At 46.8% G+C, this 21,990-nt stretch overlaps 1 protein-coding gene across 3 annotated transcripts in view; it reads left to right on the forward strand.

The window, feature by feature from the left end:
• MARCHF2 (membrane associated ring-CH-type finger 2) overlaps positions 1-21,990 on the forward strand; it is a 34,015-nt gene that overhangs the window by 2,068 nt on the left and 9,957 nt on the right. For 2 of the 3 annotated variants that reach the window (XM_014884417.2, XM_088179312.1), the window contains exons 2-3: positions 10,173-10,392; positions 13,878-14,073. In XM_014884417.2, coding sequence (XP_014739903.1) covers positions 10,217-10,392; positions 13,878-14,073 — 372 coding nt within the window. In that variant the 5' untranslated portion in view covers positions 10,173-10,216. Of the gene's footprint in view, positions 1-1,277; positions 5,117-10,172; positions 10,393-13,877; positions 14,074-21,990 lie in introns of those variants that run through there. The other variant, XM_088179313.1, reaches the window with a different exon arrangement.

A 21,990-nucleotide genomic window follows, 5' to 3' on the forward strand; every position in this document is an offset into this window, starting at 1 on the left:
ATAATGTGTAGTTCGTGGACACTCTACACCAGCTATAAAACTGGGGGTGTCTCTGTGTGGTTAGCTGATCAGCACCGCTGCCTAAGTGGAAACAGAAGACGGCAATGGAATTAATGTTCCTTGCTTTGGATGTGTTTGCTCTTTTTTGCTGTGGATTACACAGAGGCTGCAGGGTGAGCTCACCCTGTGCTGGATGCCAAGGGGACCATGCAAATGAGCAGAACTACAATGTACTGACTGTGAGCAGCTTCTGACTGAGCTCTTGCCTTCATGGATGCTGGGAGAGGGCCTTTCCTCTTCTAGGTGATTGGTGCTGGCCCACATCAAGCAAGTGTAGGACACGATGTTTCCCTGGGAGGAAGTAAGCACTGTTTTCTTGAAACAGCATGACCAAAATCAAGTCAAAATGCATCCATGACAAGCTGAGCTGTGTATGGACTCTGAGACTCTGTGAGTCTGAGGGACTGTTGCAAGTCCTCAGGATATGACTTTGTAGTAGTTCTGCTGATAGAGGCACAAAGCAAAATGGTCATTTGGGGACTTTTTTCACTATTGTTTAAAATATCTTGGTTTTTCACACTAAGAACACAGAGGCTTTTCTTAGAAAATGAAGGGAGGAATCCAGCACTCTGGACTATAAACTACAGGATGAGTTTATTTTTTTTCTCCACTTGATTTTGACTCAGCTTTGGATATTTGGAGATTTCAGAGTTTCCACTTCCAAACTGTTTTGGTTTATTTTCCCTCCAGACTGAAGTTTGAGCTGGTGTATCTCTTCTCCCTCGCATTCTAATTTACTCTGGTTGACTTATGCTTCTGCCTGCTCTTAGCTCCAGCCTTCTCCCCAATAGAGAAATGGCCTCAGTTACTGACTCTTGTCCCTTGGAAGCACTCGGGGCATGTCTCAGTGAATGACACCTGGGCACACAAGCATGAGGACAACTAAGCCCCGGGACTCTTTTCTGTGAAGGAAATGAGCACAGCAACAAACCAGAGTAGGCAGTGGTCTCCATGAAGTCTGTGTACATTATATTTCTCTGGTGATAAAATGATGCGTTAATCTGTGCTGAGGCTTATCAAGTGTGGCTTATCAGCACAGTCATGTCATGCACATAAACAGCAGGATCTCAACCTCTCCAGTCCTGTTCTCTCTCCAGCTGTAGCAGGCATTCCCTGGAACCTGTATCTTTGTGCCATCATTTTTGTAAGTAGACCAGGTCAGCTGTAGCTCATTGCAGCAGCAATGCAGCTCAGCTGGGAGAGGGGCTTTTCCACTGCACCTGGTCTGGGAGAGCTCTTAGCTGCTCCTCTCGCTGGGTGAAAGCAGGGACAACTGGGTGTCTTAGGGTCTTGTGCACCTTTCCTGTGGGTGGAATGTGCCTCTCCTGCTGTGCAGCTACAGCCTGCGAGATCCCTAAGCACTGAAGGTGAAGTGCAGAATGACAAAATCCTGACAGCAGGGACTGCTTGCGTGTCCTGAGGCAGGGACTGAACCCTGTGCGTCCTCCAGTGAAGGGAGCAGCCCAGCAGGAGCCGGACTGACCTGCAGCCCTTCCTGCCCATCAGCCTTGCAAATACCTTTCCTGCCCCAGATCTTTCCAGAACAATATAACAGTTTGGAATCTATCATTTGTCTCCATTTAAAATAAATAGGCATCTGTAAGTTTTAGTCTAGATTTTATGTAGCAATTCTAACTAATCTTTTCGATTCCTGATAGAACATGAGTTGATTATGTGTGGTTAACCTCAAGGACAGAAGTGCTGTAACTTCTGTTGCAGTTTTAATAACTTGTCACAAAATTACTGATCGACTGGAGGAAACATTCTCTCCAGTTCCTAAAGAGATAGCAAGGGACAAGGAGCAGTACTGGCTCAGGAAATAAAAGTACAAACAGGTCAAACTTACCTTCTAAAGCACTTTTCTGCAAAAAGGAAAATGTGCCAAGCTTGTGTAGTCCTGGCTTAAACAGGGACTTCTTTGTTTGAAGCTTTGAGAGCTTTAGTCCTGTTTCAGCTGAAAGCTTTTTGGGATTGGATTTGAGAGTGGTGGGAGGGGAAAGGTAAACTTCAGTTCTGGACTGTTTTCAATTTATTTCTTCCCAGTTTTTCTTGTACTTCCCTGCAGACAAATCAGACAAGGCTTGTGTCCAGAACTAGAAATGCAGCCTTAAGCAAAACATTGCAAACTGAACTAAGGGAGTTTTGCAGCACAGATACCACCACCATGAAGTTTCACTTGAGGATTGAGGAGGGAATCTGTAGCATTAAGGAGTGGGCAGAAGGGAGACAGTGGTAGAATTGGCTGGGACCAGTGATTCCTTCTCTCTGGCTGACCATGGGGATGCTCTCTATTGGTGTCTGTTGGTGTCTGCTCTGGAGCTCTCCAGAGCAGGCTGGTGAGTCACAGGCTATCTTTGGTGGTGCCTTTGCTGGAAAGCTCTTTGAAAGCTGAATGTTCTGAAGAGATTTGTGATACAGCTAGGTTGAAAAATATAAATAGTCAAATTAAATTCCAGATCAAGTGTCTCCTGGGAGCTGAATGAGCTGCGTAGTTTCACACAGCAGCCATGCTGCTCTGAGCAGTCAGGGTGAGCAGAGCCTGCTGTGCTGGGGGTTTGCTCCAGCTCCAGTTCATCTCCAAGCAGAGCGTTGTTATTTGTATAGCAGTGTAAATACTTTATAAACCAAGAAGGAAAACACTGGGGAGAGTGCAAGTTCTTTCTAACCTGGGCTTCACAATCCTAAAATAATGTTTTGCATCCTCCTGAGTCATGCCCTTTAAGGGAATGACAGTTCTATGGTGTGTGGGCGCTGCAGTCTTGACCTGGTGCATGTGTTACTGCTACACTAAAATTCTGTTTCCTTAGGTATTACGCACAGCTGGAAAATCCATTTGTTCTGAACAAACTGCAACTGCCTGGCAAGTGACTGTGCAGGGTTGGGGAGCACTTGAACTTTGACCTTGCTGCAGAGGCTGCCTTTGTTTAAAGAGGAGCTCGCTGAAGCAATAGAGCTGAGAAGCAGAAGTGTCTGCTGCTGGTGTTATGTAAAGCACGTGGGTGCAGAGAGATGTGAGAGGCACCATGGCTCTGGTCCCTTCAGCAGGGCAGGGCTGTGCTTGTGTCTGGTGGGCTGGCTGTTGTCCCCAGCGATGGGTAGCACTCTGCAAGAACTGTTTTGTAGGCATAACACATTTTTTTTCACCCTGGCTCATGGTTTCAGTTTCAAGTCTTTCTAATGCATCTTTCTTTCCCTGGAAAGAGTGAAAAAATGCAAAGGGAGGTGGGTGCAGAGACTGTGTAGTTGCATTATGTAGTGAATTGTGCTGCTGTTCACCTCTAAAAGCTGATGTCTTTTGAATCCTCAGAGGAGTAGCAGGTGTTCCTCATGTCCCAGCTGGTTTTTGGTTGTTCCCCTATGAAACTTGTTATTAAAATGACTGAATTTTGATTGGAGATACCCTCTGCAAAGAGTTTTCTTCTAATGTTGCAATTCGTTTTTGCAGCTGTTGGTAATTAAAGTGCAGTAAACTTTCCTTTCGTATGGCCTTGTGGCAGATAGCAAGTCTCAAAAGAGCTAAGATAACTTTGTTCATTTTGGCATTCCAGCTGTAACATACAGCCTAATCGTTCCCAAGCACAGCAAGAAAAAAATTGTCCTTTAGGCGTCTTCTTTTTATACTGATTTTTTTTTTTCTCAACATCTAAGCTTGCATCTCTTGCTTCTTTTGAATATTGAGTGACTTTATTAGGCAATGAAGAAAACTTGTTTGAAAAACAGTAGGTGAATAACATGATAGGTACCATGAAATCCAGGGAACCCTGCTGTGTTGCAGTTCTGCTGTGTCCACACAACCCCCATGCCTTTGGCCTTGTTTAAAAGTTGGGGTTCTCACCTGCTGGGAGCCCCGCCAAGCCCCACAGGAGCTTCATCTTTGCCAGCCAATAGTTTTCCATTGCTTCAAGACATGAAGTGAAACTACTGAAGATGTTGGTCCAGTATGCTGAAGTTTTGAAGAGGAGGGATATGTGTGGATGCTGGCTTTGGAAAACAACAATTATTGATCACCAAGGCTTGCTGCAGTATTTTTCTACCAGTGGGGAATAGAAGTCAGATCCTGGCAATGTAGTCGCTTTGGAAAAAATGGAAGTAGAAGACTATCTCTTCATCTGTGTCTGCAAGCCCATTTGCCATAATCTAAATAATCAAGACTTCAGAGACCTTCTGGAATATGTCTAAATAGTTTCTTGGTATAGAGGAGTTATGATTTTTTGTCCCCAGCAAGCAGCCGGGAAGTAAAGCCTTGAATTACCAGTGACTGCTGCTGAGCTGTGTTTTTGGAATAGTGGAAAGGCAGCCCGGCCAAGTCCAGCTGTGGTCATGTACAAACCTGATAAACACAGGAGTCCAGAAAGGCTGTGTCCTCTAAGCTTCTGACCTCCTCCTGAGTGTTACAGGGTTAAACTTGGAGCATGTGTTTTTAAATTCAGCCCCAGGGATGAGGCAGGTGAGCCTCTGGAGTCAGCCCAGAGCTTTTGCTGTTAAAAGTGTAGGAGGGGTTTCCTGGTGTGAAGCTTTATCAGAAGGTTCACAAGCTCCCAGAATGTTGTGCCTTCATTATTTATTTCCCTGGCCTTTTGGGGTTTGTTTTGAGCCCAGGGTCAGGGCTGTCTCCTGGCTCTGATCTACAACATTGCTCCACTGGCATCCTCTGAAGAGTAAGTTATGGCTGAAGTTTTCACAGCATCTCCTTTAGTTGCACCTGCCAACCAAATGTTGCAGGCAGGGCAGGAAATAAGGAAGCTCCTGGAGAGTGGAGTGCTTTTCTGTGTATTATTTACCAAATTTTAAAATGTTTTAGGAGCTGTGGCATGGCATCAGATGTTATTTTGAATGTTCAGGTGTATGCCATAAATGCTGTGCCACTTTTCTCACTGGGCAGGGCTCCTTCACCCTGACTTTAGGGCTGTTGTGTTCAGATGACTTCTGAGTATAGGACTAATGAGATTTCTTCCCAGGCCCTGAGCAATGGAAGAGTTGCTGATGGGTCAATTGTGGACAGATCCTGTGCTGGCTTTTTGGATACCTTTAAGGTGTTACATGGCAGACCTGCAAGGTAACTTTGGGGAGTTGATGTATAAAATCATGTATTTTTATTAAAGAACAAAATAATACTGTGGTTTTCAACTCTCAGCAGAAAGTACATTTAAGCAAAACAAAACTGAAAACAAACTCCTGCACAGTTTGGGACCAGTTCTTGGGGTTTTTTTCTTTGTTGTTTTTGTTTTGGATTTTTTTTTAGATAAAATCCATTTATACAACCTTTTAACAGCAAGGACCATTTCAGGCCATTCATCACATTCCATCTATATGTATCTCTGATGGCAGTGTCTTAGGTGTGTGAGCACTTGGGTGTGAGGGTCTAGAGGCCAGATGTAGAAGAGGGGGTACTCTGCCAGTAACCCAGAGCATGGGGGCTACAGGTACACCAGTGAGGCTGGTGCCTCAGTAAGCAGAACTGGTGCTGGAAGTGTGTGCTGCACACCTGGGATTGAACCTGGGCTACGGGAAGGTGTGCATTAGCTGTATGAGATGGGGTGTGTGGGAGCAGGTGCTTAGATGTGTGCAGCAAGCAGTTCTTTTGAGAAAGCAAGCATCTCTCGAGATGTTCACATGGTTGTAGGACCCAGGATTTGGGAAATCCAGTTTTAGTGGTGAAAAGGAAAGCACTGATGTTTCAAAATGCCCTTTAGCAACTGAAAACCTTCAGTTCACTGGTGACATTTACAGGATCATGTGATTAGAAAACTCAATGTCTGTGTGTCCAAAGTGGCTAAAAGGGCTTTGGGAAGCAAGCTGGGAAGCCTTGCACCCGGGCTCAAATGTCAGCTCATGTGAGCAGGGCTGAGAAAGCCTCCAAACTACAGATGGGTGGGTTATGTTAGCTACACAACTTGGTTATCTCTGGTGACACCATGGGTGAGGTGCCAGGTCTCAGTTACAGTAATCAGGGAGATGGGTTGCTCAGTGAGAGGAACAGACTTGGCCACTGGCAGCTTCACATGTTGGGTTTTTTCTTGGTGGAGATGTCCCAGGGAAGCCTGGTGTGTATGTGCTGGACCCAAAGCAGGTGCAGCTGGTTCTAGTTCCAGTTTGCTCTGGATCCTATCAAAGCCACAGGATTGCTCCAAGGCTTTAGGCTGTTTGGGATATTCATTAATGGACAGGGCATGAGCAGCACAGCAGAGCCATGACCTGCACCTGGCAGTCCCCATTACTGCCATCATTTGGCTGAATCCTTTCTTGTTGTCTTTCTCATCTTGGCTGTGTTTTTCCCTTTGTGGCTTTGATCCAGGTGTTCATCTGGCCTGCTGTCGTTTCCCTGTCTGGGAGAAATAACTGTTTTGTCCATCTTCACAGTCCAAGAGAGCAGAGCTGGGAGACCCTTTAGCTCCTTGACTCCTGCTTACTTCTACTGGGCACATTCATTGCCTTTGGATGATATAAACTGGATTACATATCTCATTGCAGTGTGTGAGGACTGACAAGGGGTAGTATCTTGCAGGCTTGTTTCACTGAAGCTATGGAGCAGGATCCTGCACTAGCACCCTGGTCTCTGCCTTGTGGCAGAGCACAAGCTGCTCTTCAAGGAACTGGCTCATTTTGCTGCATGTCTTTGAGTTTTGGAATTCTAGGGCAGAATTCACTCTTCTGAGACAGCTTTCCAAACAGAGTTTGGCTTTTTTCAGTTTGAGAATTTTCTACAAACTCAGCCCTTTGTGTTCTGGATCTGCTCAGAAGCTGAAGATGGAAAATGTTGCTGAGAAGAGACTTCCCTTTTTTTTTGCTTATGTCTAACTGTGGCAGCAGAGGGAATGTTGATAATAAACCTAGTGTCTCCAAGAATTTTTTTAAAATGTGGATAAGAAATGTATCCCCAAGGAATAGGCTCAGAAAACACAGGTGCTTAAAAAAAAATCCAGTGTGTGGTTCAAACCAGCTGTTTGGGTCTTGTTTCTCACCCTGGGATTTTGATGTTTCTGCTGTAAACAGAGCTGGGGAAGGGGCTGGAGCACAAATATGATGATGAGTGGCTGAGGGAGCTGGGTGTTGAGGAAAGGAGGTTCAGGGGGGGCCTTTTTGCTTGCTAAAACTCCCTGAAAGGACAGTTCAGCCAGGTGAGGGTCAGTCACTTCTCCCAGATAACGAGTGACAGGAAGAGAAGAAACAACCTCAAGTTGTACTGGGGAGGTTTAGGCTGAAAAAATTCATGGAGCAGGTGGTCAGGCACTGGCCTAGACTGCCCAGGGCAGTGGTGGAGTCACCATCCTTGCAGGGATTTTAAAGCTGTGTGGATGTGGTACTTGGGGACATGGGTTAGTGGTGGGCTTGGCAGTGCTGGGGGAGCAGTTGGACTAGATGATTTCAAAGGCTCTTTCCAACCTGAATGATTCTGTGAACATTGGGTTTGGGTCACATGAGCTGTTGGCAATTGTGAGAGAAGGCTGTGAGTTGATGAGCTGACCCTTCAGGGATCAGGAAAGGGACTGGCTTGGCTGTACACCAAGGTTCATGTTCCACTGGATATGGAACTGGGACCTGAGTGCACTGCAGATGTTGTCTTTGGATTTCAGTTACTTCTTTACTAACTATGAAAATCTTGCTGCTTTTCCTTCGTATTTGCTGAATGGCATGAGTCAGATGTTAAAACAGTGACTTCAGGTTCCACCCTGGGCTGGACCCCAACAAGGAAATGCCACATAACTTGTACCAGAAACCATGTAAGAACGGCAGGGTGGCCATTCCTTTCCAGCCATGGGGCTGTCTGTGTCTGTCAGATGTGGAGCACAAAGAGCCTCAGTATAAATACTCCCAGAACACAGTCAGTGAGGGCAGTTTTATTCCAGTACACAGAATGGACTTTTTCCTCTGGACTTTAAAATAAACAACATTTTGGCGGAACAAATGGAACTGACCTTTTTATTAAAAGCATGTATCTTCTCATGCTTGTTTCAGTAAGAGGTTGTTAATTTTAAAGAATTCCTTAACTTGCAGAACAGCTGACTTAAGGTAATTCCAATAGCATTTATCATCTTACTTTTTGCTCCTTAAAGTTGGAGAGTTTGTAGCCTTTTTTTTTTTTTTGAGGAAGAGAAGAAAAGTAGCTCTGTTCTTTGCACAGGTGGAGAGAGAGGCTGAGTCTATTAAGTTAATTTTTATGTTGATGAAAAGATTCATGTTCGTTTTGAAGAAGATTGACCTGCCCACAAACTCAAGCTTATTCCTGCTCAGGTGCAAAGGAAGGATTACAGATAGTTATCCAGAGCAGCTTTAAAAAAGAGATGAGAACGTTTTCTATTAGAAATTAGAAACTATTCCCTAAAGTGAGGGGTTGCTACCAAGGTTGGCATCCAGTTCTGAGACACCAGTGAAGGTTCTCTCTCTTGAATGCATGTTTACAAAGGAAGCTGTCCTGACAGATGAAGCCCTTGGTTGTGTGAGTTGCTTAATTTCCAAGACATGAAAAAAAGCACTTGTGCTTACCAAAATCAGTGTTTTCAGGGCTCCAAGAATCGTGTTCTTGTACCAGCTTTATTTGTTTTCTTCCTCTGTAGAGTGGCCAAGCCTCCAACCAGGAACAAGCCCTTATTTTCTTCAGTTAGTAGCTTAGTTGTACCTGACAGAACTGTAGTTTCATGGGAATGTTTGACTCCTGTTGTGCTCAGAGATCTCAAAACAAAATAGCCTTTCCTTGGATGGGATGGTGAAGGTTTCTTTGCCTGCTCTTACCTCCAGGAGGCAAAGACTGGGGGACCAAGTTCCCCCACACCCCCCAAATTAAAAAAACCTAATTGTTTTCATATATCTTATTTAGAGTTGTGGTTATTTTATTTCCTTTTATTCCTCCCTTTTTTTTCCCTTTTCTTTTCATTGCTTTCATTTGAACTTCTTTTATGGATTTATTTCATCTTGAAATCCATCCACCAGGATGAGGCAGCATTCCAGCTCAGCAGCGCTGGCGCACAAGGATTACTGTGCATGCCTTACATAAGGCAGTTGTGTTTACAGACACAGGGATTTTGGTTTTACCAGCAGTACAATGTTGTTGGATTGTGTTCAGTATGACTCACTGTAACCTCAGCTCTTTATTTCTGCACAGCTGCTTCTCAGGGACCAGGTTAAAGGTGATTGACAAAACCAGAATTTTTCTAAATCTGCAGAACATACTTGATTTTGGGGATGAGGTACCCCTGCCAGGGAGGAACGTGGCTGTTTCTGGCAGCTTGGGTGAGCTGCTGTCCTACCTCAAAGGCAGAGCTCTCCTGTCCACATGTGGCTCATCAGAGCCAGCTCCTGGTTTGCCATGCTGGACTTTTCTCTGCATCTTCTATAATTTTTTTTTGGATTTTCTGTTTGGTCCGTGTCTTCTTTTTGCTGGGTAACTGTTGAAAGTGTGTTGGTGTGCTTTTCTGTTTGCAAGTGGCTCTTGTAAAAGTCATGATAGATCTGAACAGTTGAAAGGGAAAGGAAGGAGGCAGGCTGGCCTGCTGCCCTTCCCAGGGAGAATTTTTGGTGCTTTTGGGAGGTTCATATCCACACATTGACTGTTGGGATGTCCCACAGCAGATATAGAAATGGGAGCATGTGTATTTCTTTAATGAAATAAAGAAGAAAAAGATCAAAGACGGGATGGGGGAGCCTTTTGGGCTTGGACAGTCTTTCAAGTGCTCAGAAAGTTCCTGAAGGGAGCCAAGAAGGACTTTCTGAACCCAGCCATATAAACTGGTTTAGGTGACCTGTTCAGGGGAAACTTTGCTATATTTATGGAGAGTATAAATATAAGTTTTCAGGATGGCTCTAGCCAGCACAGCACAGGCCCATGGGGCTTCTGGTTGCCTTCCCCATCTGTGTGTGAGCACATTCCGTTTGAAAGGCTTCATCAGGTTAAAGGGTGGTTACCAGGAATTCTCTCTGGGAAAGGCAAATTTGCAATTCTGATGGTAAGTTACTAAGTAGAGCACTTGGAGCCTTAATGTTATGGTAAGGCAGCCTGACAAAGCCTGTTAAAGGGGACAGAAGACACAAAACGCGTGTGTGTTGGGGCCCTGGGGAATGGCGAGGGGATGGGCACTGCCCGGTTCTGGGCTCTGACTGTGCTGCTGTCCCTGCAGGTCTCCCGGGTGCCGGGCCCGGGACAGCGGGCTCCGGAGCTGCCATGACGACAGGCGACTGCTGCCACCTGCCCGGCTCCCTGTGCGACTGCCCGGGAAGCGCCGCCCTGTCCAAGGCGGTGGAGGAGTCGGCGCTGGGCCGGCCGCAGTACATCACCCAGGTCACGGCCAAGGACGGCCGCCTGCTCTCCACCGTCATCAAGGCGCTGGGCGCCCAGAGGTGAGGCTGCTGCAGCCACGGGCTCGCAGCTCTTCCCCGTCCTTGGTGGCGCAGGGGTGCAGGGAGACAGCAAAGCCTTGTTTGTGAAGGAGTTTGCCTCGTGAGCCCGCTGCTCCAGGCCTGGGCCCTGCGCTGGGCTCCACTGCCCGGTGTTCATGGGAGCCCCAGAGCTGCCGCCGCTGTCACGGCCTCGTGGGGCGGCACTGGAGGTGGGGCCATGCTTGCAGGGCAGTGTGCTGTTCATGGACGGGTTTGAAGGGTGGAAGGGCTGGGAGGGGAGCGCAGCCCTTATTCCAGGAACGTCCGCGGAGTAAAGGCGTGGTGCTGATCTTCAGCCGCGGGGAGGGGAGTGTTTGTGTTGTAGGAGCTACAACATCCAGCTATTGCTAGAGGGGACACTTGGCAGCTTCACTGGCTCAGACTCCTCCTGATGTGACTTCTTGTTATTTATTTTGAGCAGCTTCCAGAGTAGTGGACATTCGGCAGCATTGTTCAGTCCAGCTACTGAGACCTGTCACATTTTGTGTTCATAAATCCTGTCTGAACAGCTGGGTTTTTTTTTCAATGAGTTTGGTCAAACACTGTGCAGTGTGGAAGCAGTGATTGAGGGCCTGGGGGACGGATGCAGGGAAGCTGGATGAGCATAGAGGTGAACATAATTGCTGTTTCCAGCAAACTTGGAGCAGGTCAATAAAAATCTGAAAGTAACTGAGCTTGTTCTTTGGCAGTAGATAGTCTGGGTGAAAAGTTGTTTAACCCTTTAGAACTTGTAGGAGTGTAGTAATTATGTGGAAAAACTGCCTGGAAACGGGTTAAAAAACCCCAACAGGATTCCTTATGTTTCTACATGGACACTAGTTGGTTTCTTTTGGTGGTGGGTTTCAGTGTCTTCCTTGTCACCAGCACTTAGCACAGCAAAGCCAGGAGCAGCGTTCCTGCACTGGAATGTTGAATTACTGATACGGTGTCTTCAGCCTGCTGGAAAAATGTGTCTGGGTGTGTATCACGTGGGAGTGTGAGCATGCCCCCACCCCGGGGGGGAAAGGAAGGAAGGAAAATGAAGTCCGATAAGAATTTTTTTTTCACACACTGTCAGCAACTTTTTCATTTTGGATTGTTTCTTGGTAGCCAGGGTTATAGTAATGCTCTGGAAATATGAAACTTCTTAAACAGGAAGAGAATGGGTAAAATATCTTACAGATGCTTTTCTTAGGAAATGACAGATGCATGAGAGCACTGGAGGCTGTAGGGGATTGTCTGTGTCACTAGGGCTCTGTGTGCAGGCTGTTAAGGTGCAGCATTTTATGGTAATAAATGTTACAGAATCATCAAATAATTCAAATTGGAAGGGAATTCCATAGGATGTCTGGTCCAGCCTCCTTTTAGAGGAAGCTTGCTCAGAGTCTTGTCTGATGTAGCTTCTAGGATCTCTGAGGATGAAGTTTCCACCACCTCCCCAGACTCCTGTTGTACGTTTTGCAGGGATTGTCTTGGCTAAAGAAGTCCCCTCAATAAAAGGCATGTAAAACAGAGGGGAGAACATGGGTCAGTGGTTCACCAGTGACGTTTGGCAGAGAGAAAGGGATGGTGTACATTGGGTGCAATTTGCTTCACAGCCCTAAATATGAATAAAAGTCCAGTTGGGATGAAACCAGTTAGATATTGAATTGAAAGTGGGAGAGGTTTCCTGTGGCACACAAAAAGAGGAATCTTGCTCCTTCTTTAGGGAGCTGACATGCACTTCCTTGCTGGCTCTTCTCTTTCCTTCATGTCCCACTAACCTTTTCCCCAGTGTGCTCCTTTTCCTTGAACTGTGCTTCTATGCTTCACTGTTGCTTTCTGTGCAAACTAATGGAAGTGGTGCTGCTGCTTTTGAAGATTGCTAAGTGCTTGCTCTGACTGTTGTATTGCAATCCCACAAACTTCTGCAGTCAGGTGTAGTTTTTTGAAGTCAGAATAGCAGTGCAGTGTGAATTATGAGTTCAGTGCGGCTTTTGTTCTGTCAGCAGTATCTAGAAAAAAGTGATATCTGATACCGCTCACCTGGATTTCGAGAGGGCCTACAATAGGGTCTTTGAAATAAAGATGTTCCTTTTTCACCCTCTTTCACACCCCCAGATTGGCAGCTTTGGATGTAAGAGGAAAACTGTGTGGAAGAAATGGCTGTTTGGAAGGTGGGAAGTGAGATACTAGTGAAGGCCTGGTTTCCATGGGCCAGGGAAGGCAGTCCTGCCCTGGGCCTCTGCTGTCCAGCATTTTGTTCCTAAATTATCTCAGGGACTGGTGAGTGCTGAAGAGGTGAACTAAACTGCTGAGAACAGCAAAGTTTGGTGTCTGGAGCCATCTGGGGCTTCCCAGGGAGCCCAAAACATCCTCATCATGGGGCTGGCATATGTGACACAGGGCTGCTAAGAAACCTGTGCCTTGGGATGCCAGCTGGGATGCCCCATTCCTGTAAGTGTTCCAGGCCAGGTTGGCTGAGGCTTTGAGCAGGCTGGTCTCGTGAAAGGTGTAGCACTAATTGTTCACTGTCAGTGGTGCCAGCTGAAGGTGTAAGGAATATCTTGGGCACAGATGGATGGTGTGAGTGTGGTGAGCAGCTCAGGCCTCCCACAGGGAAGGTTGCAAGTGTCTCTGAAAGTGTTTGTTAGTTTCTCTGGTAGGTATCTCTGGTTCTGTGTGATTCTGTAGTTGGAGCTCATGCCGAGGAGGTGTTGTTCCTGAGGCACCAAAGCGTTTCTGCAGGCCCCGAGAGGCCAAGTGCTGCAGGGCAGTTGTTGCTCTGGAAGAGGGGGTGCCCGCAGGATGCTGGAGAGTTACTGTGCAGTAATGGGCAGAGGCCTTGTATGCTGGAGGTCTTGGTCTGGGTGCCTGCTTGCTGTGAAATATGTTGTGTTCTTGGAGAGGTGAGCTCCCAGGGTCAGTTCAGTTGTGTCTTGAGATATTGCTGTTCCTTGTGCAGTTCCTGCTCAGCCCAGGCTGCAGAGCCAAGGTGGGCTGAGAGTGGGTAGGCGATCTGGTAAATGTGACCTGATTGCCAACCTCTTGAGTGGCTGCAGGTGGCTGGGGCATGCTATGACTACTGTGGGTCATTTGACTTTGCCTTGGGCTTCTGGATTTGCACGAGTGCTTCAGGCTTGGTGTTGGGTCTGGTATCAGCCCCTGCCCACTGTCAGCAGAGCTGACAACTGCAGGATGTGCTCTGCAGTCGCTTCTGGGGCCATCTGAGCTGGCCAGGCTGATGTGCCATCTTCTCTTGTTGTTATGGATCTTCCAGATTTTAAATGATCTAAAATGTCCTGAGCACCTCCATAGTCCACTGAGACTGTTTTCTTGTTGCAGCAGGCTCCTAGCATGCTGTGCCACACACTGCCTGCTGTTCATGTGCCTTTCTGGGGCTTGGTGGGACCAGACCCTGTGGCTTTGTTGTTCTGCCTGCTCTGACTGTGATTTCATTCTGTTTGTCTCTCATTCTGCCTCTTTAGTGATGGTCCCATCTGTCGAATCTGTCATGAAGGTGGAAATGGGGAGGGACTGCTTTCCCCATGTGACTGCACAGGAACACTGGGCACCGTGCACAAGAGCTGCCTGGAAAAATGGTTATCCTCCTCCAACACAAGTTACTGTGAGCTCTGCCACACAGAATTTGTTGTAGAAAGAAGACCAAGACCCTTGACAGAGGTACCATTTTCTTCCTGCTTCATTTTTATTTCCATGTAATTTGAGAGAAAATGACTGATTGCCCTACTGTTCTTGTAGTTCTAGCTGTCTCCTCCTCCTTGCAGTACCTTTGTACTGCCTCACAAAGAAGAGTCTGTTTGGAGAGATCAAGTCCCTTGTCAGACCAAGTGATGAGTTGCAAACACGCAGTAGTGGTGTTTGGGGCAGCTGCTACCTGTGACCTGCCCCTGTGCCACCTGCCAGTGGCAAGCACTGTGCTTGTGGCTGTGCTTTAATGCCTGAGCATCAACATGCAGATGTCATAACATGACTGACTGAAATATGAAGTTCTCATGAATATTCTTTTTTTTTGCTGCTAGTTTTAATCTTATCTCAGTGTTGGATTAGTGCAGCTCTCTTGCATGTGCCTTCCTTGTCATGTTCTGTTCTGAAAAATGAAATGTGGTGATTGCTGATACTGTTTCTAAAAGACCTGTCTTCACAAACTAATACTGATGTGTGCTTCAATGTCTTTAGGCCTTGCTCCTTCCTGCTGCTTTGTGCTCCTCCCAGTTGAAGGAGAAAACAAGACAGGGCTCAGCTCATCCTTATGTTCCTCTTTGTATTGACCATAGGGGGATCAGTCCATGAGCCTCCCAGAACATAGAACGAAGGCTCTGGCTGGTGGGTTGGGTTTTTTTGTTTTGGGAACAAAAGGCAGCATGGACCAGGCCATTGTCTGACCTCAGGGTTCAAATGTACATCCCCAAAAGAGGAATAAGTAAACCAGTGAGGTACAATGCAAAAGGCTTAAGGATTTGTTTTAGAAGATGGTTTAATATGTCTGCAGTTGTGTGAGCTCTCCCATGTCAGTGTGCTGCTGGCTTGGCTTGGGGGTTCCTTCAACACGCTGTACCACTGCAGAGAAGCATCACCTGTAGCTGGGCATTTACACTTATTGATTTTGGGAGCCTCACATTTCTGTGGCCATCAGCAGTAGGAGGTCTGGGAGCTGATTCTTAGCAGAAGACTCCTGTTACCTGTTAGCTGTTGGAGATTTTTCACTCCCTGCCACCAGAGTGTGTGTGTGAAGGCAGGGTTATTTCAGATTTGCAGTGGTGAGTGCTCTTGTCCACTCTCTCCTTCCCTTTGTCCCATCAGTTAGGTCAAAACAGAGTCACAACTGGAACTCTTAAGTTGCTTTTCACATTTCTCTTTCCATTCCCATCAATTCCAGAGGTTGCTTCTTTTCTCTCCACTTTCCTCTGGAAACAATATTTGTCCCCTCCTCCTTTCCACAGTCCCCAGCTCTATTTCTCACACTCCCATCTCGTGCTAGTGAACCTTGGAGTGGAAAGAAAGTCCACCATTTGGGGAAGCATTCAAGCTTCAGTTTGCAAAATGGATATTAAGTTTTAATGACTGTTAAACTTACAGCTGACTGTCATGATTTTGACAACCCCAGACAGGAGAAGGCTTTAGCCTACAGTGCTAACCCAAACCATGTATCTAGCACAGTAATTTGTATGAGCATTACCTCAGTGGTAACTGCTGTTGGGGTCTTACTGCTTCTCTCCTAGCTGCTCAAATATATAAATTGACACTTTGACCAGGATCTCTCACACGGTTGTTTCAGAGGTTGCAAAACACTGCTTTAAAACATTTCGGAAGGGCTGTGTCTTGGCTTTGAGAGCACAGTGCAGGCAAACCCAGGGGCAGTGAGCTTGCTAGAGCTTATGTAGGCCACATTGAGAATGCAAGTCTCAGATGTTTTAGCTTAAGAGCTGGTGAAATATTCCTGTCCAGAAACAAACACGTGGGAGTGCATTCAGCCATCTTTCACGATGCTGTGGCACCTCACAACAAGCATAGGCTTGGAAAACTGCACCCTCAAATAAAAGCTCAAAGGCCAGTGTGTATTGGAGGAGTTTTTCATGTGACAACAACTCTGTGCCTGCATCTGACATGAGGGGCTTGCTTGGGACAGAAAGGTCTAATCTGTACTCCAATATGGGTGAATGAGCATTCCAGGACAATCCATTTTAATTCCTGTTGAAATCTGTGAAAAGCTCCTCTGGACTAGAGCCTGTAAAGGTATCATGATCACCAAAGAAACTGTGAGTGCTGAGAGGTGATGGGTGGGCAGCATTTAATGAACTCAAACACAAGAGAACTTGCTACTGTGTTTTCAGGAAGGAGTGGACTCCCTGAGCCATTACTGCCAGCTGGCAAAGGCTTTGGGATTCCAGTGATTTGTTGCTTCTGGTATTTTGGGACTGTCTGTGAGCACAATGAAGGGGATTATCTATTCTGTTGTGGTGTCTGCTGGGGAACAGCTTGCCTAAAGTGCCTTATGAGCCTTGGAGGCTGGTAAGCAGCTGATGAAAAGTCACCAGGTAGCTGGTGAGAGTGATCCCTGCTGCAGAGCAGAGCCTAGCATGCAGCTCACCTTCATGGTACAGCCCCAGAGCAGTTCCCTTGCCAGCAGCTCAGCGGCAGTAGGGTTTTCCCTGGCTTGGAAAGCAGCATATAGCCTGGTCTGATACAGCCCATGGCAGATGGAGTGCAGTGTGTGCTGTGGCTGCAGCACCCAGGTGTGCTGGGGCCCTGCACAGTGCATTCAGCTCATCAGCACATGTGCTCTGTGCCTGGCACACCACGGCTAGAAGGCTCCTGCTAGTGCAAAATGGCTCACCTGCCTGGAAAGACCATCTGGTTTTGTTGTATTACTTCTACTATGCTATAAACCCTCTGATCCTTACCTGGAATCCGGGGAAAGTGACCTGGAGTTCGGTTTCTCATTTTCCTTGGGACCTATTACAGCCACTCTGAGCTGTTGCACCACTGCAATCTGTGCTGGGCAGAGGCAATGACAGTGAGTGTGCTTCATCCCGTGAGCTTTGCTGGGGCTTAGAGGTCAACTGACAAAGTGTGAGCGCTTTGGGAAGCTCCCACTGATAGCAGAGGCTCTGCCCTTGGTGCAGAGCCCTTTGGAAGGAGCTGATAACCCCTTGGCCAGCTGGCTGCCACTTGAACGCTCTGCCTGCAGTCTGCTGCGATCTCATCCCCATACCAGACCAGGCTGCAGCTCTTCACCAAATACTTTTGAGAAGTGTCATTTCCAAGTTGTTCATCTGTTTCTGAGAAGAGGGCTGGGGAAAGAGGCTGCTTAATGATTTAAAAATGTCACAGTTCCCCTAGCCATCTTATCTAGGAAGTTCTCAGCCTCTTGGTTGTGAGGAGGGCTGGGGAGTGTTTTGAAACTTTGAGGGAAGTGATGTTTGTGGTGACTGTGCTGTTGAGGAGCCCTGATAAAAATCCACTGCTGACCAAGTAAAGCTGTGAAATCAAAATAGAAATTAAGAGCAGAGGATAAATGGGTGGAGACTAGGACTAGGAATGATGTGGGAGCGTACTGCATGGCAGAAGTGTCTGTTCCATGTATGAAAGGCTATCCAAGCATTCTAGCTGTCTTTTCCTGTCACCTGGCCACATGGAAATTTGGTAACATGCTACCTGCTGCTGCTGGGCCTCTGAGGAGAAAGCAGCTCTTGCTGTTGATTCTGCCATGCCCTGCTTTTCCAGCCTAGGAAAACTTACAGCTGGTCATAGTGGCTGTGGCAGTCACTGGTCAACACAGCTGATCTCTGGGAAGGGACCATCAGCTTCATAAGGAACTGGCTTTGTCCATGTGGTTTTGAGATCCTTCAGAAGGAGAGGGCCTGAGGCTGATTTTGGGCTGGTAGAGACATTTTGGTGAGTGCTGGGGGGAAGCTATATGGCCAAGTTGAAATGCTTCTGTGTAAACTTCCTGATTTCTTGGAAGTCAGGAAATGCCATGACCAAAATTGTCTTAGTTTTTACTTCAGGCCTCTTGTCTATCTGTGTTACAGTGGTCTTCATGGTCACAGGCTGTATCTTCCAGAAGTAGTTCATAGATGGAAGATGCTCACTAGCTAACTCTGGTAATCCTGCTGTGTTAATCCCTGTTCACCAAGACCAAACTATTCATTTTCTCATGAGCTTCTCTGGGGTACTTATTACTGTGACATCCAAGCGTTTCACAAACAGTAATTGAATTTTGCAGCCTCCTTTACAGAGGAGAGGTGTCAACTTTGTCCATTATGGGTGAAAGATAATTTGTTAATAAAATTGTATTTTTTGTTTTTTTTAAGCAGTCATTGATTTATGTTGTGGTCTGTTCAATGTAAAAACAGGAACAGTGTTGACTGCAAGTGTGCCTCATCTCTGAACCCAGAGTAGGGAACTTGTCTGAGCCCAGAGCCAGCTCTGGCAACCACAGGCTGGCCCATGAGTGTGGAGGGAAATATCTTCTGCAGTTCAGCTTAGTTGAGCTATTTTTTAACTAAGAAGCTGGTTGAAAGGTAAAAAAAATATGAAAGGATTTTGAAAACTGTCAGGCTTTGAGATCACTGGGCTGAGTGGGGGTATGTTTTTGGGGCATGTTTTGAGGACTGGGAGGTGGAGAATTCACCTGCAGCCCTGATGGAGAGTTTTGTAGCCCAAGGTGCAGGATACTGCTGCCTGTGCTGTGAGAGGACAGAATGGCTTCTGCTTGGCTCTGAAGTGGTCTCTAGCACAAGACAGTTGTGGACCAGGTTCTTGAGTAAGGGGCATGTCCCCAGCAGAGAAAAAAATGGCCAAGCCTTGGAGAGGGATGGTTTTCCAATACTTGATGTCCCTATATGATTGTTAATTAAATGGGCCTCTGTCTGTTTACAGGGAAGTGATCTGACTCCGGGACACTCTAGCCAGCATGGCTGGCATAGTCAAAAAAAGCAAAATACTTTCTGTGTTCCTTGGAAGATTTCAGCATTTGATATTTAGAGGAAGTGTTTGAAGTGTAGGTTGTAGCAGACACAGCTTTCCTGGAGGAAGTACTTTCTTCTTTTTTCTAATAATATCATGCACAGTTACTGCCCAGGATTCTTCTTACAGGGAGTATCTGTACCTTTGCTGGCTAAGTTAGGATGTGCCAACTTGTCTGGAGGAGCATGCCACTTCCTGACTGTAGGAGAACCAGGATAAGTGATGTTACAGGCAACTTGTGTATGAATCAAAATGTTGCCTCCCATGCCTCTGTCCTTAATGTTCTCCCTTCCACATAAACTCTTCTTTTTGGTCTGAAGCAAAATCCATCACAAACCTATTTTCTCTTACAAAGTGGTCTTCCTGCTGGACATACTTTATTCTTTGGGATTTCAGGCAGAGCTGGGTGGATGGAGGCATTTGGGACTGTATTGGATAAGTTGTGTATTTCCAGAAAGCATTACCAAGGGTGATAGCGTTTGTGTTTCTACAGCCACGAGTCCTTCTGCACAGCTCCTAGCCTTCTCCCTGGCTGCAGCCCACTTCCCACAGAGGGACGTGGGTGTGTGGGTTGGTCTGTATTACCAATACATTTTTACTTTCCCAGGTTACCAGCAAAAGTATTTGTTGCGTTTCCTAGATACATTGTAAATGGTACATCCCGTGACCCCTGCTGTGCCCTGTATCTTGGTCCCTCTCCCCTCCTGGCCACACAGAGCTGGCTGGGATCCAATTTCTCCCCGCCCCCCCTTTCTAGAAAAGGTCAGGACCCGCTGACCTCACTCTCTTATCCCGCACTTCTCTTTTTCCCCCCACGCTTTTACCCCACTCTCTTACCCACTCGCTTACCCCGTCTTTTCTCTCTTACCCCGCACTTTTCCCTCTTCCTCCGTTCTCTTTTTCCCCCACGCTCTTACCCTGTTCTTCCCCCTCTTTTCTCTCTCTTCCCCCGCTCTTTTCCCTTCCCTTTTCACTCACTACCCACGAGAAATAAACCTGTAACTTTATCAGGGGAAAGAGCCTCTTTTGATATCTTAACTACGTCTCTGTGGCTAGGGCCCAGGGAATTTCACCCTAACACCTGAGCTAGACTGGAGGAAGGGTGAAAGACCCTGTTTTGGGCCGAGAAAAAGCCTTACAAGTATTGCCTTTCCATGGCCACCTTGTTTTGTGTGTTTTGCTGTGGCACCCACCCTCTCATTTCTCTCTTCAGTTCATTAACTGCTTTTGAAGTGTTTTCGCTTCGAGCTATTGTTAATTTTGTCCACTCTGCATGTTTCTCAGTGGGCTGAAGAGAAACACCACCTCGGCAGCCCTAAGACTCCTGTTTGGGGCCATCTGCCCCTGCTGTGAGCCAGCTTTGGTTTCCCCTGGCACGGGGAGGGGTCGGGTCAGGTCTGTACTGCCAGACCAGAGCTCTGCAGAAATGTCCCAGGATTGCAGATCAGGCAGGTGTCAGAGCATCAGCTGTTGAGTCCCAGCAAAGATCACTCCGTGCTCCAGAGGAAGGGTGTATTTTTGTTCACACATGATGTAAGTACCAGGGAGAGGACCCAGGAGGTTTCAGGTCTCTGCCCTGGTGCAGTGACCAAAGGCTCTGGCTTTGCTAAAATTACTGGGAGGTTGAAAGTCAACATACCCTCATGGTGAAAGCTAACAAGCCTAATGCAAGATTTGATCATAATGCTTCTGCAAGCATTTAGTACCTTTGCTAAGGCAAATCTCATTCAAGACATCTCACTGATTCCAAAAAAGATTTCTGTGGTAAACAAGTCACTGTTGGAGCAGTCCAGCCACACCTTTTGTTTCCCTATTTCTGTCCTTGCAGGCAAATCTCGTCAGGGAGCCCCACGAAAATTCTGCTTCCATGTCTTCAGTGCTGGTGTTTTCCAGCAATGTGTGTTTTAACAGCTTGATTTATAAATGGGCTGCTTTAGTGATTCTGATGTGCTCCTTTGCCTCCTCAAAACAGCTTCTCCTTCTAAGGGTGCTGTTCTGTACAGGAGCCTGACAATTTTTTGCTCCTACTGTTTTTCTTGGAGTTTATGGTGTAATTTTGATTAAAGATTATTATTTTTCAATGATTGCTAATACTTCTGGTTCACTTAAACTGGATATTTTATGGTCAGTGGATATTTTTTTTTGTCTCTTGAAAGTACAACTTTAAAACACAATGTCACACACAACAAAACGTGCTTGAAATTCTCTGAGGAGTGGCTTGACTGTGTGGGGTGCGCTAGAGTAGGGGACACGTCCCATGGGTCTGTCACTCTGCTTTGTCTCCTGAGTCTCCTGCAGCTCTGTGGCTGTGGGAGGTGCTGCAGACATGTCCCTGGAGCACACATAGGGAGGTTGGCAGGCAGGAATTGTGATGTTACTCCCGTTTACATTATTAGGGAAAGAAGTTTTGCCTCTGGGCACACAGTGCCTGGTGCAGCGCTCACTGCCCCCCCTCCAGTTCAGAGAACTGAGCTGTGATATGAGCTCTCCCCCACCCTTCCTCCAGCCTTATCTTCCTTGCAGACAGACTTTTCCCTTTGCTTTCCTCGAACTCTTCTGCTGAACTCACTGCATCGTTGTCTAATCTGTGTTTGTTTATCCTTCCCCAGCCCACCTCTCTCCTTGCTCAATGCACACCTCTTTTAGACTCCTGGATCTAGTGAAAAACAAATCCTTCTTGGTTCCAGCTGAGTTCCCACTCCTATAATCTTTTCCTTTCTCTCTTTACTTGAGTTTGCTGTCTGGAGATGCTGGTCACAGGTGCTACATGAGATCCTCTTGGCACTTCTCTGTGCAGTCCTGGGCACTGCTCTGCATAAAGCAATGGCCTGTTTGGGGCCAAACCAAGAAATGCTTCACCCCTGCACTCTCTGTACTCACCAGCACTAGTCTTCCTTACCTGTCAATCTTCACTGCTTTGTCCAGCCCTGTCTGTGCTGATCCAGAAGACCAGTGAGCTTTCTCTGAGGTGCAGCTGCTGGCAGTGCTGTGATCCTGTATTGGCACATGTCATGGTGTGACATTTACCGTGGTGCCACCAACCATGGAAGCACATGGTGCTCTGGAGGAAAATGTCCCAGTGACCAGCAGCACTGCTTGGGTCTGTTC

The sequence above is a fragment of the Sturnus vulgaris genome, chromosome 26, assembly GCF_052056855.1.
Source record: "Sturnus vulgaris isolate bStuVul1 chromosome 26, bStuVul1.hap1, whole genome shotgun sequence".
Taxonomy (NCBI): domain Eukaryota; kingdom Metazoa; phylum Chordata; class Aves; order Passeriformes; family Sturnidae; genus Sturnus; species Sturnus vulgaris.